Source organism: Anomalospiza imberbis, chromosome 3 (assembly GCF_031753505.1).
Source record: "Anomalospiza imberbis isolate Cuckoo-Finch-1a 21T00152 chromosome 3, ASM3175350v1, whole genome shotgun sequence".
Taxonomy (NCBI): domain Eukaryota; kingdom Metazoa; phylum Chordata; class Aves; order Passeriformes; family Viduidae; genus Anomalospiza; species Anomalospiza imberbis.
The window spans coordinates 25,652,214-25,666,614 of NC_089683.1; the positions used below are offsets into that span (position 1 = coordinate 25,652,214).

At 36.0% G+C, this 14,401-nt stretch overlaps 1 protein-coding gene across 2 annotated transcripts in view; it reads left to right on the plus strand.

Moving 5' to 3' along the window:
• Positions 1-14,401, plus strand: part of PRIM2 (DNA primase subunit 2) — an 88,986-nt gene that overhangs the window by 39,673 nt on the left and 34,912 nt on the right. For both annotated transcript variants that reach the window (XM_068183687.1, XM_068183686.1), the window contains one exon: positions 12,106-12,173. In XM_068183687.1, coding sequence (XP_068039788.1) covers positions 12,106-12,173 — 68 coding nt within the window. The remainder of the gene's footprint in view (positions 1-12,105; positions 12,174-14,401) is intronic.

Sequence of the window (14,401 nt, forward strand, 5' to 3'; positions counted from 1 at the left end):
TAAACATCTTTGCTGGGTTTTGGTTGAAAAATACTTGAGATGTTTTTAGGATTTGAAATGTAATATTTGAGTTAAGTAATGATGTTTTATGGAGGATTTTCTTGGTTTTTATTTTAAATTTTGTGGCATCTAGACTTGACTATTTAGCCTGGTATAACTTGTGTTCTACCACCAGTTTCTACCCAGAAGTTCTGATGGAATTCTGTGGCTTTCCTTGCATGTTGCTTTTGATCTCTCTGATCCCTTTTGGTCCCTTTGATGCTTGTTTGGTGCAAGGTGGCATGTCTTACTATCCAGTTGTATTTCCATAGTGGTAATATTACTGACATGGCCTGTGGTAGCTTCACACTGTTGAAAAGTGCTTTAGCAATGGTCAGCTCAAGAGCAGGGCAAATGCTTCCATACAATATCACTTTCTGCTGTAGATAAAGGGGCCTAGTTTGGTGAAAATTGTGATCCTTGTCTTTATCCAAGTTTCAGACTGTCTCAGGCAAACAAAATTATATAGTCTATGTACACATTGCCTTCTTCATCTGGAGTACTTTATAGCTATAACATTCAGTGAAGAACAACTGAAGTGGCAGTGGATGTCAGAGACGGAGCTGAAGTGGCTCTTTCTGAAAATAAGAGCTGTTTGGCCTTACTTGGCAGAAAACAGCTTCTTAATGGATATTACAGAAGAGCCGGTCATCTTTAATACTGCTTCACTGGTAGTAAATTTTCTGTACCTTTTGTTCATATATTGACTATATCATTGAAAAATATAGTAAAAAATAAAGAATTGGCTAATTAAAAACAAAAAAAATATGACTGAAAAATCTGCAGGACAATTTAGTATGTCTTTTAGAGCATACGGTTAAGACCATTGCAATCTCTTAAAACACTACATGTTGGTTTTGATTTACTCTCTTCATTTTCCTTTCACCCTATGCCACTTGGTGGGGCTGGGTGATGAAATTGGGAATACAGGAGTGAAACTGAGCTTACGGAGAAGAGGAGGGTCACAACAAGGTTGCGTTTTGGTTTTTTTTTTTGTCTTTGTTTTCCACCATCCAAATCTATTTTTGTTGTCAATACATGAGCATTTCCCCAGGTTGAGTCTGTTTTACCCATAAGAGCAATTGATAAGTAATCCATGGACTTACAGATCTATTTTCTCCCACCTTCCTGTTGAGGAGGGGAGGTATGTGAATGGCTGGGTGGGAGTTTGGTGCTTAGCCAAGGTCTACCCACCAAATGGTTCTATGACCAGCTCTCACATTCTCTGAAGTAAAGAGAGTTACATCAAACAAATTTCCTCTTGTCAAGCTGTGCTTGGTTCCATGGACTCTGAGCAGGGCACTCCTAGCAAGGGTTAGGTCTTGGCTGGTGGCTTGGCTTCTTCCCTCTTGGGGTCAACCTTTTGCAGTGTTGAGTATTCAGGGGTGAGTCACCTCCTGCTATTCAGGGCTATTATTTTTTATTTATTTGTTGCATTCTAATTTAGGCACTTGGCATAAGCTGTCAGTGGCCTCCTTGGTGATGTTGTCTCTTTGACCTTCTCTATATCTAAAGCCCACCTGCTGTTGTTACCAGAGGTGCTGTCACTGGTTTGCCTTTTGCCTCAAATGTAAGAATGCAAAGCTCTTACGAGTTCATCCATTCTTCTTGTTTTTGTCCTGCCTGTGCCTAAACAATTAAACCAGGCAGATGTTATTTTCAGGCAAGCTTACACCACTCATCTGAGCTTTCCTCATTTTACCAGTGTATACTGGTGTCATCTAAAGAGCTAGAGCTGGACAAATGTAGTCTAATTCCTATCTTCTGAGAGACACTTCCAAGCACACTTGGACAATACACAATTGTTTCTGTCACTTCTTGAAGGCATTAGGAACAGAAAGTTTGAATAAAGGAAAATAAAGATGTTTTGTTGCATATGTTCTTCTATTTTGACTTAGCGAATTGACCTTAAAGAAAAGAGATAATATTTTAGATAAATAATTTCTCATTTAACTTTGCTTTCTAAAACAATATTCTCTATAGGCTGAGGAGTGACTGTGATTGCTCTGGCATTTTGTGGGAACTGTTTTCTGCTTTTTCCTAACCTCTTCCATTATCTCTCGCTCATAGATGAAAACAATATGATTTTGCCAACCTTGGTAACCTTATTGTCCGAGATAATTTTCCTCCTGCTTGAGTATTCTGTACAGGCTTAGTCATGGTAAAGTCACAAGTTGTGTGTAAAGAAGCTAATTTTCTTTTGCAAAGTGGACAGTGGGCTTTCAGTAACCATTAGAGAAAGTGTTGTAAAAAGCAAAATTAAAGAACTGCACAGGTTTGGAATCTGTGTTTTTATGGTTGTAAGGATAGTGCGACATGCTGAGTGCTGTAGGAAGTATGCTTAGTAGGACTTGTAAACACTGTTTCAAGAAATAAGAAAGTCGCTAATGGGTATATATAGAAAAAGTGTCACTCAGTTCACCTGATCGCAGTTTAGTGAGGGCTTTGGAGCCATTTTGGTGTCCAAGGGTTATGCCAAACCAATCTGAAAAAAAAATTAGTAAGCTGTCTTTCATTGGTACGTGATGTTTTAATTTTTATTTGCTCTTGCTATGTTGATAAACTACTCAGAACATGACTGGTATGATATGTATTTGGATCTAGTAACTTCTAACTTTTGATTCGTTTTATACCATATTTAACAATGGCTTTGCTGAACTATGTAGAATGTAGCTTTTTATGTACTTTATGTACGCTTTCTCTACATGGGTTATTTTCTGTTATGAGAGCGTGCTGCAAGTAATTGTGAGCAGCTTAGAGATCCTTTAGGGCTTTATAATTACTCAGCAGCCATAGCGAAACAGATTTTATGCTAGCAGCAAGAGTTCCTTGGCTAATATAAATACTTGAACTACTGATTACAGCCTCTGATCCTCTGCCAGTAGTAATTACATCCACTATTTCTCCGCCCTGAGGATGCTGAACTGGTGTAACTTAGGAGAAACAAAACTTCTGCACTCTGTTGCCAGACACTTGGCCAATACCATTGTATATTTTCGTGTCTCCCAATGGATCATAAACTCTGGTTTGAAGAATGTTAGAATGATACAAGACTACAAAAGATATTTAGTAACAGGTTTTGCTTAACAATATGTTCTTTCTTCAGAAAATGGATACCAGATATGTTCAAAGAGTAATGTTTGGAGAGTACATTCTTCATAAAAACTCCTTTTTAGTACTTCCTGTATTTGAAGGCATTACTGTAAGGTAGCTTATCTTACCTTTTGAAATGCACTTGCAGTACCTGATGTAGTATTTATTTGGGTTGGTTCTCCTTTGCACATTCATCTGGCTTCAAACAACTTATATCTTTCAATCCTGTACTTTTGGTTGCTGGACTCCATAGTCTTTTGGTGCCTGATTTTGTGTGTGTGGAGTTCTTGAGGTGGCCAGCAGTGTCTGCACAGTGTGTGTGTATGAGGAGTACATGGTCAGCCTGGCTGTGTGAGCCACAGGCCTTCATAAGGGTCAAATGGAGGTCCCACTTCCATAGTTAAGTTCTAAGGCAGCAATATTTATCTTTTATAAATAAGCAGCTGTTTTGAAGGCTTGGTTTTCTGCTTTGTGAAATTTACTCCTGGGGGAAGTGTTCTTATGTTAGAGTGTATTTGGTTATTCAGAAGTAAAATATTTGTAATAATTGTAAATACAAATAATTTTAAAAAATATTAGAGCATTGCATGTTGTTGGAGTTGCTAGTAGTTTTTCTTGATACAAGTGTCTTTTCTGTTTCAGAAAAAAAAGACTTAAACATTAACTCTTAATCATGTCTGAGAAGTGTCATTGTTATTGGCAATTGAGAGTTGATGAAGTAAAATGTTGGAAAATGACGATAAGTAGGCTCAGATTAATGCTGGGTTTTAGCTGTACGAAATTTGAGTGCCTTTCATGTTTTCAGCTCTACTCACTAAAGATAAGAATGTAATCACTAGTACTTGAACATATGGGAAACTGGGGCTTAAAACTGTCAAATGCTGGCAAGATTTGATTTTGCATCTTAATAAAAGATAATCAATATTTTAAAATATGTGCAAATGAGCAAAAGTGTTCCAAATACATTTTACTTTTAAAAGATGAATATTTTCCCAACGTTTAGCAACAAAACAATTATTTTCAAGCAGTACCACATATTGAGAGATTTAAACAATTGAAATTCAAATGCTGCCTTCTGAGTTTTCAAAGTAAGAGATTGGTGTCATGCAGGCTGTTGTAATAAAATCTTTTCTATGTTGTTTGTTACTAAAGATCAGGTATGGAATTCCTAAGGATTATTTAAATGTATTTGAAATTGTATAGTAAATTTGTCAAGGGAAAAAAGTAAATATATGGAGATTTGAGAAAATCATTAAACACAGAAAAATGTTTTGCAATAGTATCCTTTTTCCTTCGAGGTTAGTGTGTCTGTCTTACTGTTTAAGGACTGAATAAGAGCACAGCTTTGTTAATAGTCAACTTCAGTAAGTATTCCTGGTCTTTAAGAACAAGTGATTTTTAAGATTTTTTTTAATATTGTTTTCTTGAAGGAAATCTAAGAGTAAAATGATCTAGTTTCCAAAAAAAATCCCTTCATTTCATCTTGCTGAAAAAGGACTTCACAATCTTGTTAGAATTTGTTAGGAAAACCACGAGTAACTAGAGAGAGAGAGAAGAATGGAAGCTTTTTTATGCAATACAGGAAGGCTTAGTAGTTCAGAAATATTTGGTACTGCATTATGGGCTGTATTATATATTTCGTTTTCAGCAGGTTACCCAGGGAGATGGCAGAGTCTCCATCCTTGGAGATATTCAAGCTCTGCCTGGACAGTCCTAGTCAAAGAGCTCTAGATGACCCTGCTCGATCTGAGGGCTTGGACCGGATGATCTTCAGAGGTGCATTCAAACCTTGGACACCTTGTGAATCACAGTTGTTGAAAACTAAATGCACAATACACAATACAGACAGTGTTTTTTGCTGTTCAGATGGGATCTCCTGTGTTTCAGTTTGTTGTCCACATTTCATGTTGTCCTGTCACTGGTCACCCATGGGAAAAGCCTGGCTCTGTCCTATTTGCACCCTCCATTCAGGTATTTATATGCATTGAGAGAAACCTCCAGAGCCTTCTTTCCTCCATGCCGAACAGTTCCAACTCTCCCAGTCTCAGTTTTTCCTCATAGCAGATGCTCCAGTCCCTTCATCTGTGTGGCCCTGTGCTGGTCTTTCTCTGCTATGTCCATCTCTCTTTTAGAGAGGAACCTAGAACTTGGACAGATAATTGATTCCCAGTAGTAAAATCCTATTACTAATAAAATCTAAATATCTCTTCTGAAGCTCTGTAATAAAACTGATTTATAGTACCTGATTTTTATACAGTAGCAGACATTTATTTCCTGTAGTACATAGGGCTTTAGTTAAAATAGGGTTTGAAAAGATAAAACAACAGTTTTTAACTGAAGGTTTTTATGAAGGCCTACATTGAGAAAGCCCTATAGTAGTAATGATGACTATGGAAAATGAGCTTTTAATCAAGTATATTGGATGGATATATAGAGGGTTGTTTCTTCTCTCTTTGATGATTTAGTCTTCAGCATTGGAGAACTTTTGCTAGTGTGGTTGTTCTTAAAGTGTTCTGGAGCACAGCTGATGAGATCTGTGATGGGAAACACCTACCATGGTTTGTGATAGTGACTTTTAAAGTCTTCAAACAATAATCTTTCACCCATTCTAACCAATTGCTTCATGTGTGATAGTAGCCAGTAGCTGCTACCAAGAAGAGATTTTAGGAAGAGATTTTGGCTTTCTTAGTTTGCTTCTCACAAATGAAGTGCAAGGGGCAGGGTGTGTGTGTGTGTGTGTGTGAAACTTTAAAATCATGAGATTAAGACCCTGGGGAAATCACTGCTCTCTGAGTTACCTTCTCCCACATCAGCTCCATGGATGCAAGTTAATTAAAGCATCATTGCATAGTTGAACTGAGGAATACATTCCAGGTTACTTTAGAGTACTGGAATCACCATTTAGTCTGTGAACCTGGGAGAGGGACTGGAAAGGCAACAAACTGTTCATAAATAATGCCAGAAGAAGAAACAAAAGATCTGCATGCAGCCAAAGAATAGTAAGCAGTAATGAAGAGATGAAGAACTGTTTGCATGAATCAGAAGTTCATGGTGAAATAAAAGAAATATCATTTTCCATGCTTGCTGCAAAGGCGAGTGTTCCAGGACACTGTTTGTTTGGTTTGAAAATAACCAGATACCTGGAAGTTGATACAAAAAAAGGACTCAGGACTAAATTAAAAGTTGAGAAAGCTCTCTGTAAAGTCCGAGTCAGTGGTGAAACAGTTGATAAAATCACTGAAGAACGTGTGAGAACAGCTATGAGAAGCAGTATTATTTAACAGAAGATTTGGATTTTGCTGACAGGGTAGCTTCTTAAATGTCTTTTTCAATCTACATATCATTAAAGCCTGAAACACACTATGCTCTATTGTAAGAAAGATAGAATCAATAACATATTTTTGGGGGAAAATATCTAATGAGCATATTCATAACTGTCAACTTCAGCTTTATTTTAGTATGCACAAAAGTACAAGAGATGAGTTCATTTACATGCTGTCACCCTCAAATGCAAGTGAAATGATTGTATGCACAAGTAATAATGTAGCAAGACCCAGCAACAGCTCGTTTGGCAATTAAACAAGGTTTAATGATTGAAAAATTTTGCTTTAAAGCTAAATCCAGGTGTTATTTATATCTCAGTGTGAATATGAAAGCCTAGACATTTCCAAATGGGAAAAAGAAATCAATTACTTTCAGAAGCAAGTGCCTCAGGAAAACATTATTATTCTGAGTGCATTTGATACATGTTGAGCTGAAATTAGTGGACTTTGAGTTTCTTCAGAGTTCTTAAAGTATTAGGTAAATATCTAGGACATGCTAGCAAGGACACTTTTCACAACTCTTAATTTGTTTCTTCTCTTACAGAAAATTTGTAATCTGGCAGCTTGAATTAACTGACAAAATGAAAAGAAGACATTATATATGTAATATTTATAATTTAGAATATATATTTTACCGCATAATATATATTTTATTATACTCGTATATAGGTTTTAAATGTTTAGATACAGCATCTAAGCGACACTGATAACTATTGTGCCCTGCCTTTTAGAGTCCAAAAAAGAAAATGAGAGTGCTAATAATATAACTTTATTTCTTTTGTTTGTTTGTTTTTTAAATAAGTTAGTTGCTGCCTTTGATTTGCTTTCCTTAAACACAGAATGCCACTTAAGTGTTCTGTGTGATTTTCTTTTGGCTAGCTTGTTTTGCTGTGAACAGGTGTGTGTGAGGAGTTGGTGGGGAGTTCTATGTAATTAAATAACAAAACAAAAGCAAACCCACAAAACCAAGTTCAGCCTTATAATGACACTTATAACATCCACTAGGGATTCAAGAGGGAAATTTTTTCCTGTCCTTTAGAAATGTCAGAATTTTTACATTTGTACTAGAAGCCCAGTAATGCCAGTCTGTATTGTTTATTTCCTTTCTTTCATAAATTTGGTGGTACTAGATGGAAATAGTCTAAATGCTTTATGCATTTTTGCATAGTTTTGTTAGTTTTGAAGAATGTTATTTGCTGTTACATAGGTTGTGTGTTGTGGAATAGATGTAACATTAGTTGTTTGGTGTAGTTTTTATTGAGCATATTTCAGTGTGAGTGCTGCTGAAATAACTTCTAATAGTTAACGAAGCCTTGGCAAAAATTACTTATTAATTTTGTACAGTGCTTGAGGTTTGTAAGATGCTGTGAAAGGTTAAACCCCAACTTTTTTCTAAAGAAAATTGATCAGTATTAAAATGTCAACTGTCTAGGTACAGCAGCATACTGGCATGCAAACACTGCTCTCTCATTCCAGGTTCCCCAGCTGCATAGCATTTGCATTGTGACATTTTCTAACAACATTAGCACCATAGTTGATGTTTCAAAATCAATCAGTTTCTGTTGGTATGAGACAGCCTGCAGCTTAGTTGGATGTTGAAGGTGTTTGTCTGGAGCATAATTAACTTGAATTCTTGGGCTCTGGTAATATTTACACCTCATGACTTCTTAGTGCAAAATCATACAAACCAGGTAATATAATTCTGAAATGTCTTTTAAAAAATAAATAAAGGCAAACCAAAGTAATATTAAGGCATTCTCAGATGTACAAAACCTTTCTATTGGACTCTATAAACACTGAGTCTGAAATTTAATCTAAAGCAAGTATTTTGGTGCCTGGTGCATTAAAATGCCTTACTGGAGAATTCATATCCTTTAATCCTACATTTTAGAGAATAGCCAGCTAGAATTCAGATTTTGTTTTAACATTTTCGAGTTTCTATTCATGAACAATGCTTCTAATCAGAGAGAAATGCATTAAGAAGTCTTTTGCGACTATTACTTCCTCTATTTAGGCTGAATTCTAGAATAAAATGTACATGAAAACTATTTTTTTGTTGCAGAAGGCAGATTGCAGTGGGAAAGACATTTTAGATAAATCATTTATGTTTTAAATGTCATTGTATGGTAGAGTTTCCATTTTTATATAAAGGCATGGCCTTATATATGGACTCATGGACTCTGTGTAAGTGGAACTGAGGCTTAAAGGCCTGCTATTTATGGTAATCTTGCTGGATATTTGCAGAATTCATGTTCAAGACTAGGCTGGATGGGGCTCTGGTCTACTGAAAGGTGTCACTGCCCATGACAGAGAGTTTGGAACTAGATGAGCTTTAAGGCCCCTTCCAGCCCAAACCATCCTATGATTCTATGTTGATCCTATAGATATGTAAAGAGTACTCTGAGATGTGTGTAGTGTGTCCCTAACAATATAGTGAATATTATGACAGTTTTTGAGTAGAACTAAAATGTTTCTATAGCATTATTTTTAACCTGTTCTCTATCTTAAAATGGGAATGAGGAGAGGAAAGCTTCCCAAAGGCTTTTATAGCATCTCCTGAAGACTGTTTTTTCTTTTGATCAAATGTATACTCCAGAAGGATAGCTAATGTAGATAAACTAGGGTTAAGGAAAAAAATCCTGAATTAATATCAAAACTTTTACAGAAAACATCTTACTGCCTTCTTTTGTTTCTCAGTTATTCCCAGTGAAGGGGGAAAGCTGGGATCTGTTATTCTGACTTTCAGATACAGTGTGGCTACAGTATAAATTAAAAAACCATAAATGGTTTGGTTACATAAAAATTGATATTCTGTTAAATTGGTTACATTTAGAAAACATCTTAAAATGCTGGCCAAACAGATCTTTGAATAAAGTTTGTCTAGTACTAATGAGTTAGTTGGAACAAGTGTAGTGCCTATTAATGTTAAATAGCTATTGCTAAAGGCAGTGTCTGTTTCAAAAAGTTCAAGAGAAAGACCTTACTAGGTAAAGTAGTGCTTGATTAGTAGAGAAAAAGGTAATTTTATTTCATTCCACTAAAGATAATTTCTAGCTGTATACTGTTCCTTTAGATGAGTTACTGCTGCAGGTACTACTATGATGTCATATTTTACTCATATCCTTGTTTCCATTTTTATGGAAGGAAGCTTCTACCTTCTTTTCCTCTTGCACTTTGCTACTGTGCAGGCTCATACTCAACTGGGTGATGCATTTAATGGGAACAAATAGCCCATAGTGCATTTGTTGGGCACAGATAGGTCAGGCAGTAAGTTGGGCACAGGCCCTGCAGAGAGACCTTGACAAATTAGTGGGCTGGGCAGTCACCAACTATATGGTATACTTCCCTTTAACAAGGGAAAGTGGCAGATTCTGCACCTGGGATGGGGCAACCCTGGTTGTGTGCACAGACTGGGGAATGAGAGGCTGGAGAGCAGCGCTGTGGAATGGGACTTGGAGGTCCTGGATGATGGAAAGTCAAATCTGAGCCAGCAGTGCCCTGGCAGCCAGAAGGACCAACCCTGTCCTGGGGGCATCAGGCCCAGCATGGCCAGCGGGCAAGGGAGGGGATTGTCCCACTCTGCTCTGGGATGGCCTCACCTCAAGTGCTGGGGGTACCACAATGTCGCCGTCGAGCAGGATGGGAACAGAAAGACTCCATGTTAGAAGGCAAAAAAATCAACACCTCTGATTTATTTCAAATGCACCGCTCTATTTGTAGGGAACATAGTGCAATCTAATTTCATCGGTCTTAGAGTAAAAACATCTCACACCATTGGTGTGCAGTGAATGACGCACGGTGGCAGAATCTATCTATAAACAATGTGAATAACAAGAGAGATTAGAGAATTATTTACATTCTTTCCCAACTGTCTCCCAGGCTCTCGCCTGGTTAGAAAAACCCTCTCTTTTTCTCTCTGACTGAACTGAGAATATCCATACCACAATAGAAGTTGAAGGAAAATGTGCTTTTTCAATTAAAATTGTTCAAATATTTTGATGCGGTTTCCTCAACTATGTTTAAGGAAAGCTATCCTTAGTGTTAGATATAAAAGAGCAGTGTCATGAGGATACCACATCTTCCTGAAATTAAACATTTGAAATAACTGGACAAAGTGTTTGTTCTAGGATTTGAAAAGTGTTAGATCTTATTTTCACAACACCATGGTATGTAGAGAACATTGCCTTGTTCAGGCAACATAATAGAGGAAAATGGGGAGTAATTTTGCTCCTAAGATTTGCAGATCCAGGAAAAGATTGGCTCTGTGGATTCTCCTTTGACTTCAAGGGATTTTTTTTTGCCCTTTAATGGTGGATCCTTAAACTGCCAAGCATAGGCCACCTCTTCTATATTCTTTCATTGCAGCGTCAAGAAAAATCTTGGTTAAAGATCACTAGGTCTTGGTTCTGCCTCAATTATTACAAGTCTCCTAAATTAGTTTTACACGAGTGTTTCTGTTATTTGATAGTGCTCACACAGAAATGTAGTTTGTTGTATATATATTTTTTTTCTGATTAAATGCAATATTTCAAGTACTGCATCGAGAAAAATGCTTGTCTTATGTAAAATTATACCTATGTGTTTGAGTGTGCACACAAATACTGTTTTCTGTATCTCTTAAGTTAATAATGGAGAAATAAATATGTGGTATTTCAGGTCGTTCATCTTTGTTCTGGTAACTTTGGTTGGTGCTTAGAAGGCTTCCAATTTCTTTTCAAAAATATTTTCTGATTTTCTGGTTGTGTTTAAAACAAACACAACCAAGTATTTTACCTGTAAAATACTTCAGAACTTGATGCCTATTTATACAGTGTGAAATATCTTGAAATTTCTACTTTGTTCAAAGGTAGTTTTTAAAATACAGCCTAAGAATCATGGCAGCCACAGAATCATGAAATGCACGTTTATGTTCAGTATTTTGAGTTAGATGTATGTCAGAATTATCCAAAGTGCTGTGTTTGTAGCTTTTATAGGTGAAGGTAGCCACCTTATATACAGATACTGAGCAAATTTAATACATATATTTTTCTAGTTATTTTAGTTAATACACCAGTTAACTAATATTGTACAATAGTGTGACATATAGACTGCTGGCTTCATTTTTTGCAGAAAAAGTTGAATGTTTTAACTAGTCATATGAGTTAGAAGAAAAAAATATTTTAGAACAATCAAATTGCAAAATAGGTTATGCTCATTTAAAAGAAAACAGTATACATAGAGGCATGTTTGTATAAAAGCCACATAGTGCTAAATACTATGTAAATTGCTTTTATACAAATGTAAATTGTATATAATATGGCTTCATGAATTATATTTACATTGGTAGAAGGCTGTCTAGGCACAAGGTCACTTCTAGTTCAAACATGTTTGGAAAAATGTATACCACTTTCAGTAATGTCTTGCTATTTAATTCTAATTGCATTGTAATTTTAGAAAAATGATTTTTCACTGTTTGTTAACTTGTAAATATTTCTGCTAGCTTCAGATTCTGGAAGGCTGTGCTTAGTTATTTTTAATAGAAGAAATTATGTCTTACCCAATGTTCTATAAAGTTGTAACAATGCAATGTGACTTCTAACATAATTCCTGCCTTGTGCTATCAGTTTTTTTAAGCTAATGTTTTATTAATTGTACTCCTTTTTTCTTCCAGCTGACAGCACGATCTCTACCTTCCATACAGTCCGATGAGAGACTTAAACCTCTGCTTAATCATCTCAGGTAGTATAAAGTGAAAGCATGACTTTATTCTTTCATACGGATTAAAGTAATTATTTTGGTAGAATGCTTTAGGTACAGGTTTTTTACAGACCTCATCTGTGTGATTGGCTTTGAAAAAAACCCCAAAAGTAATTCTTCAATTTAACAAAAGCTTTATAAATGACATGGAACATAGTTTATTGAACTAGTGTTGCTTCTAAGTAACAAAAAAATAGTTGTAGCTTTTATAAAGGTTGTTTTTTTTTTTAATAGCAAGTGCAAAGTTGTTAAGCTCTTTTATGAACAAAACAGATTCCAAATCACAATGCTCAGAGCATGGGCCTTCCTTGTTGCAGATATTCTATGCTCCCTGCTCTTTTTAGAAGATTTTGCTGTCATTGATTAATGGGGTACTAACACGTTGTTTTAATAGACCTATGTGGATTGCTGAAAGTGTGAACCATTAGACTAAATAGCTTGCCTCCCTCTTAGCTCTGTGTGTGTGTATAGATATATGTAAGTGTATATATATGTATATAAGCTTTCTACTTTATTTATAGAAGAAGGTTAGTAGAGAACTATGGTCTCTTTCTTTCGTGTATATATATATATATATATATATATATATATATATATATATATATATATATATATATGATTGCTTTTTACCCCTTCATATGGGAGACTTTTCTTACTCTGGTCATATGCAGGAGGACAAGGTCCATACAATTAGAGGGAGCTGGTTTAGAATCATGGAATAATTTAGCTTGAAGTGAACCTCTGGAGATGATTTAATCTAGCCTGTGCTCAATGCAGATCTGGTTAGATCAGGTTGCTCAGGTGTTTGTTTTTGTAGAATTTTTAATGTCTCTAAGGATAGAAATTTACTTACATATTGAATGTCAGCAATGAAAGCTGTTTCTGAACACAGACATCTTAACATTAAGGTCATTGAAATCATGTTGGATGAATTAGAAATGGAAGTGTTGAGGCTCCATCGTGGCAGCACTGCATAGGTAATTGGGATGCAGAACTTGTTTGCAGATCATGCTTCTTATTTTCTATGGTGCTCTACTGCTTGAGCTATCTGTTCCCAAACCCTGACATTTTATTTTGATTTTTAAAAGTCTCATAATTTCTATTATATAGGAAGAGGTTTATATTTTGTTGTTTTTAGTGTAAATCAGAATATGAAAAATATCTTTCCTTGTATCTCTCTTATTTACATATGATTGAACTTTGTTCAAAAGCAATGATTGAAAACAAGGATTGCAGTGTTACTGTTACAATTACATAGCTGGGGGTACTTCTGAATGCCAATAACTTTCCATGATTTTATTACCCTACATCTTACTGGGGTTGTAAAAATATGCCTCAGTGGTATACCTTTCTTAATTTGAAGATCAAGAGCAATTAAGTTAGCTTTTTATAAACTGTGCTCTCTAGGAATAATTACTGAGAAATTGAAATTTTTTTTGATATATGCTCTGTTCTGTGTAAGTGGAACAGTCCTTCAGTATCACAGTCAGTACTGTCTGTGCTTTTTTTTTTTTTTAATATGGAAAAAGGAAACGTTCCAAAAGAAGGTACTTCAACAGGGATACTATACCCCACATTTATGCCAACTGCTGTTTTTGTACATTGTTATGTTACCTTGGGGAATATATGTTATACAGCTGGTAAATCACTTCCATTTTGCTTTTTTAAAAATGGAGGGACTGTTTCCAGTTTGTTTTGTCACCAACCGAAAAAAAGGTACACATACTTCCAAGTTGCCTATTTGGAAGTTCCTTTAAAATGAACAAAATATGTCAGACCTTGCAACTTGAAAAGCAACCTCTGGCAGTGAACAGATAGGTGACCAAAGGGAATTTAGATGCTTCTATAGTAAAATTAGTAATAATAGACCCATGTGGTTTAAATATTTTAAATTATTTATCACTTTTGTGTGATGAAAAAAATCTATTAAGTACAGTAATCCCTAGAGGAGTACCTAGGGTCCTATATTCTTCAGCTTCTGCTTTATTGCCTTGGGTGATGGAATTGAGTGTGTACTCAGTGAGTGTCACATGATATGAAACTGGCGAGAATGGTTTGCACCAGATGAGTGCTCTGCCTTCCAGATGGACTTGGCAGGAGGGAGAAAAGGGCTGCCAGGAACCCTGTGAAGTTCAACAAAGGGAAACAGCAAGGCGTGCAGTTGGAGAGGATTGCCCCATGTGCCAGTGTAAGTTGAGGGCTGAATGGCT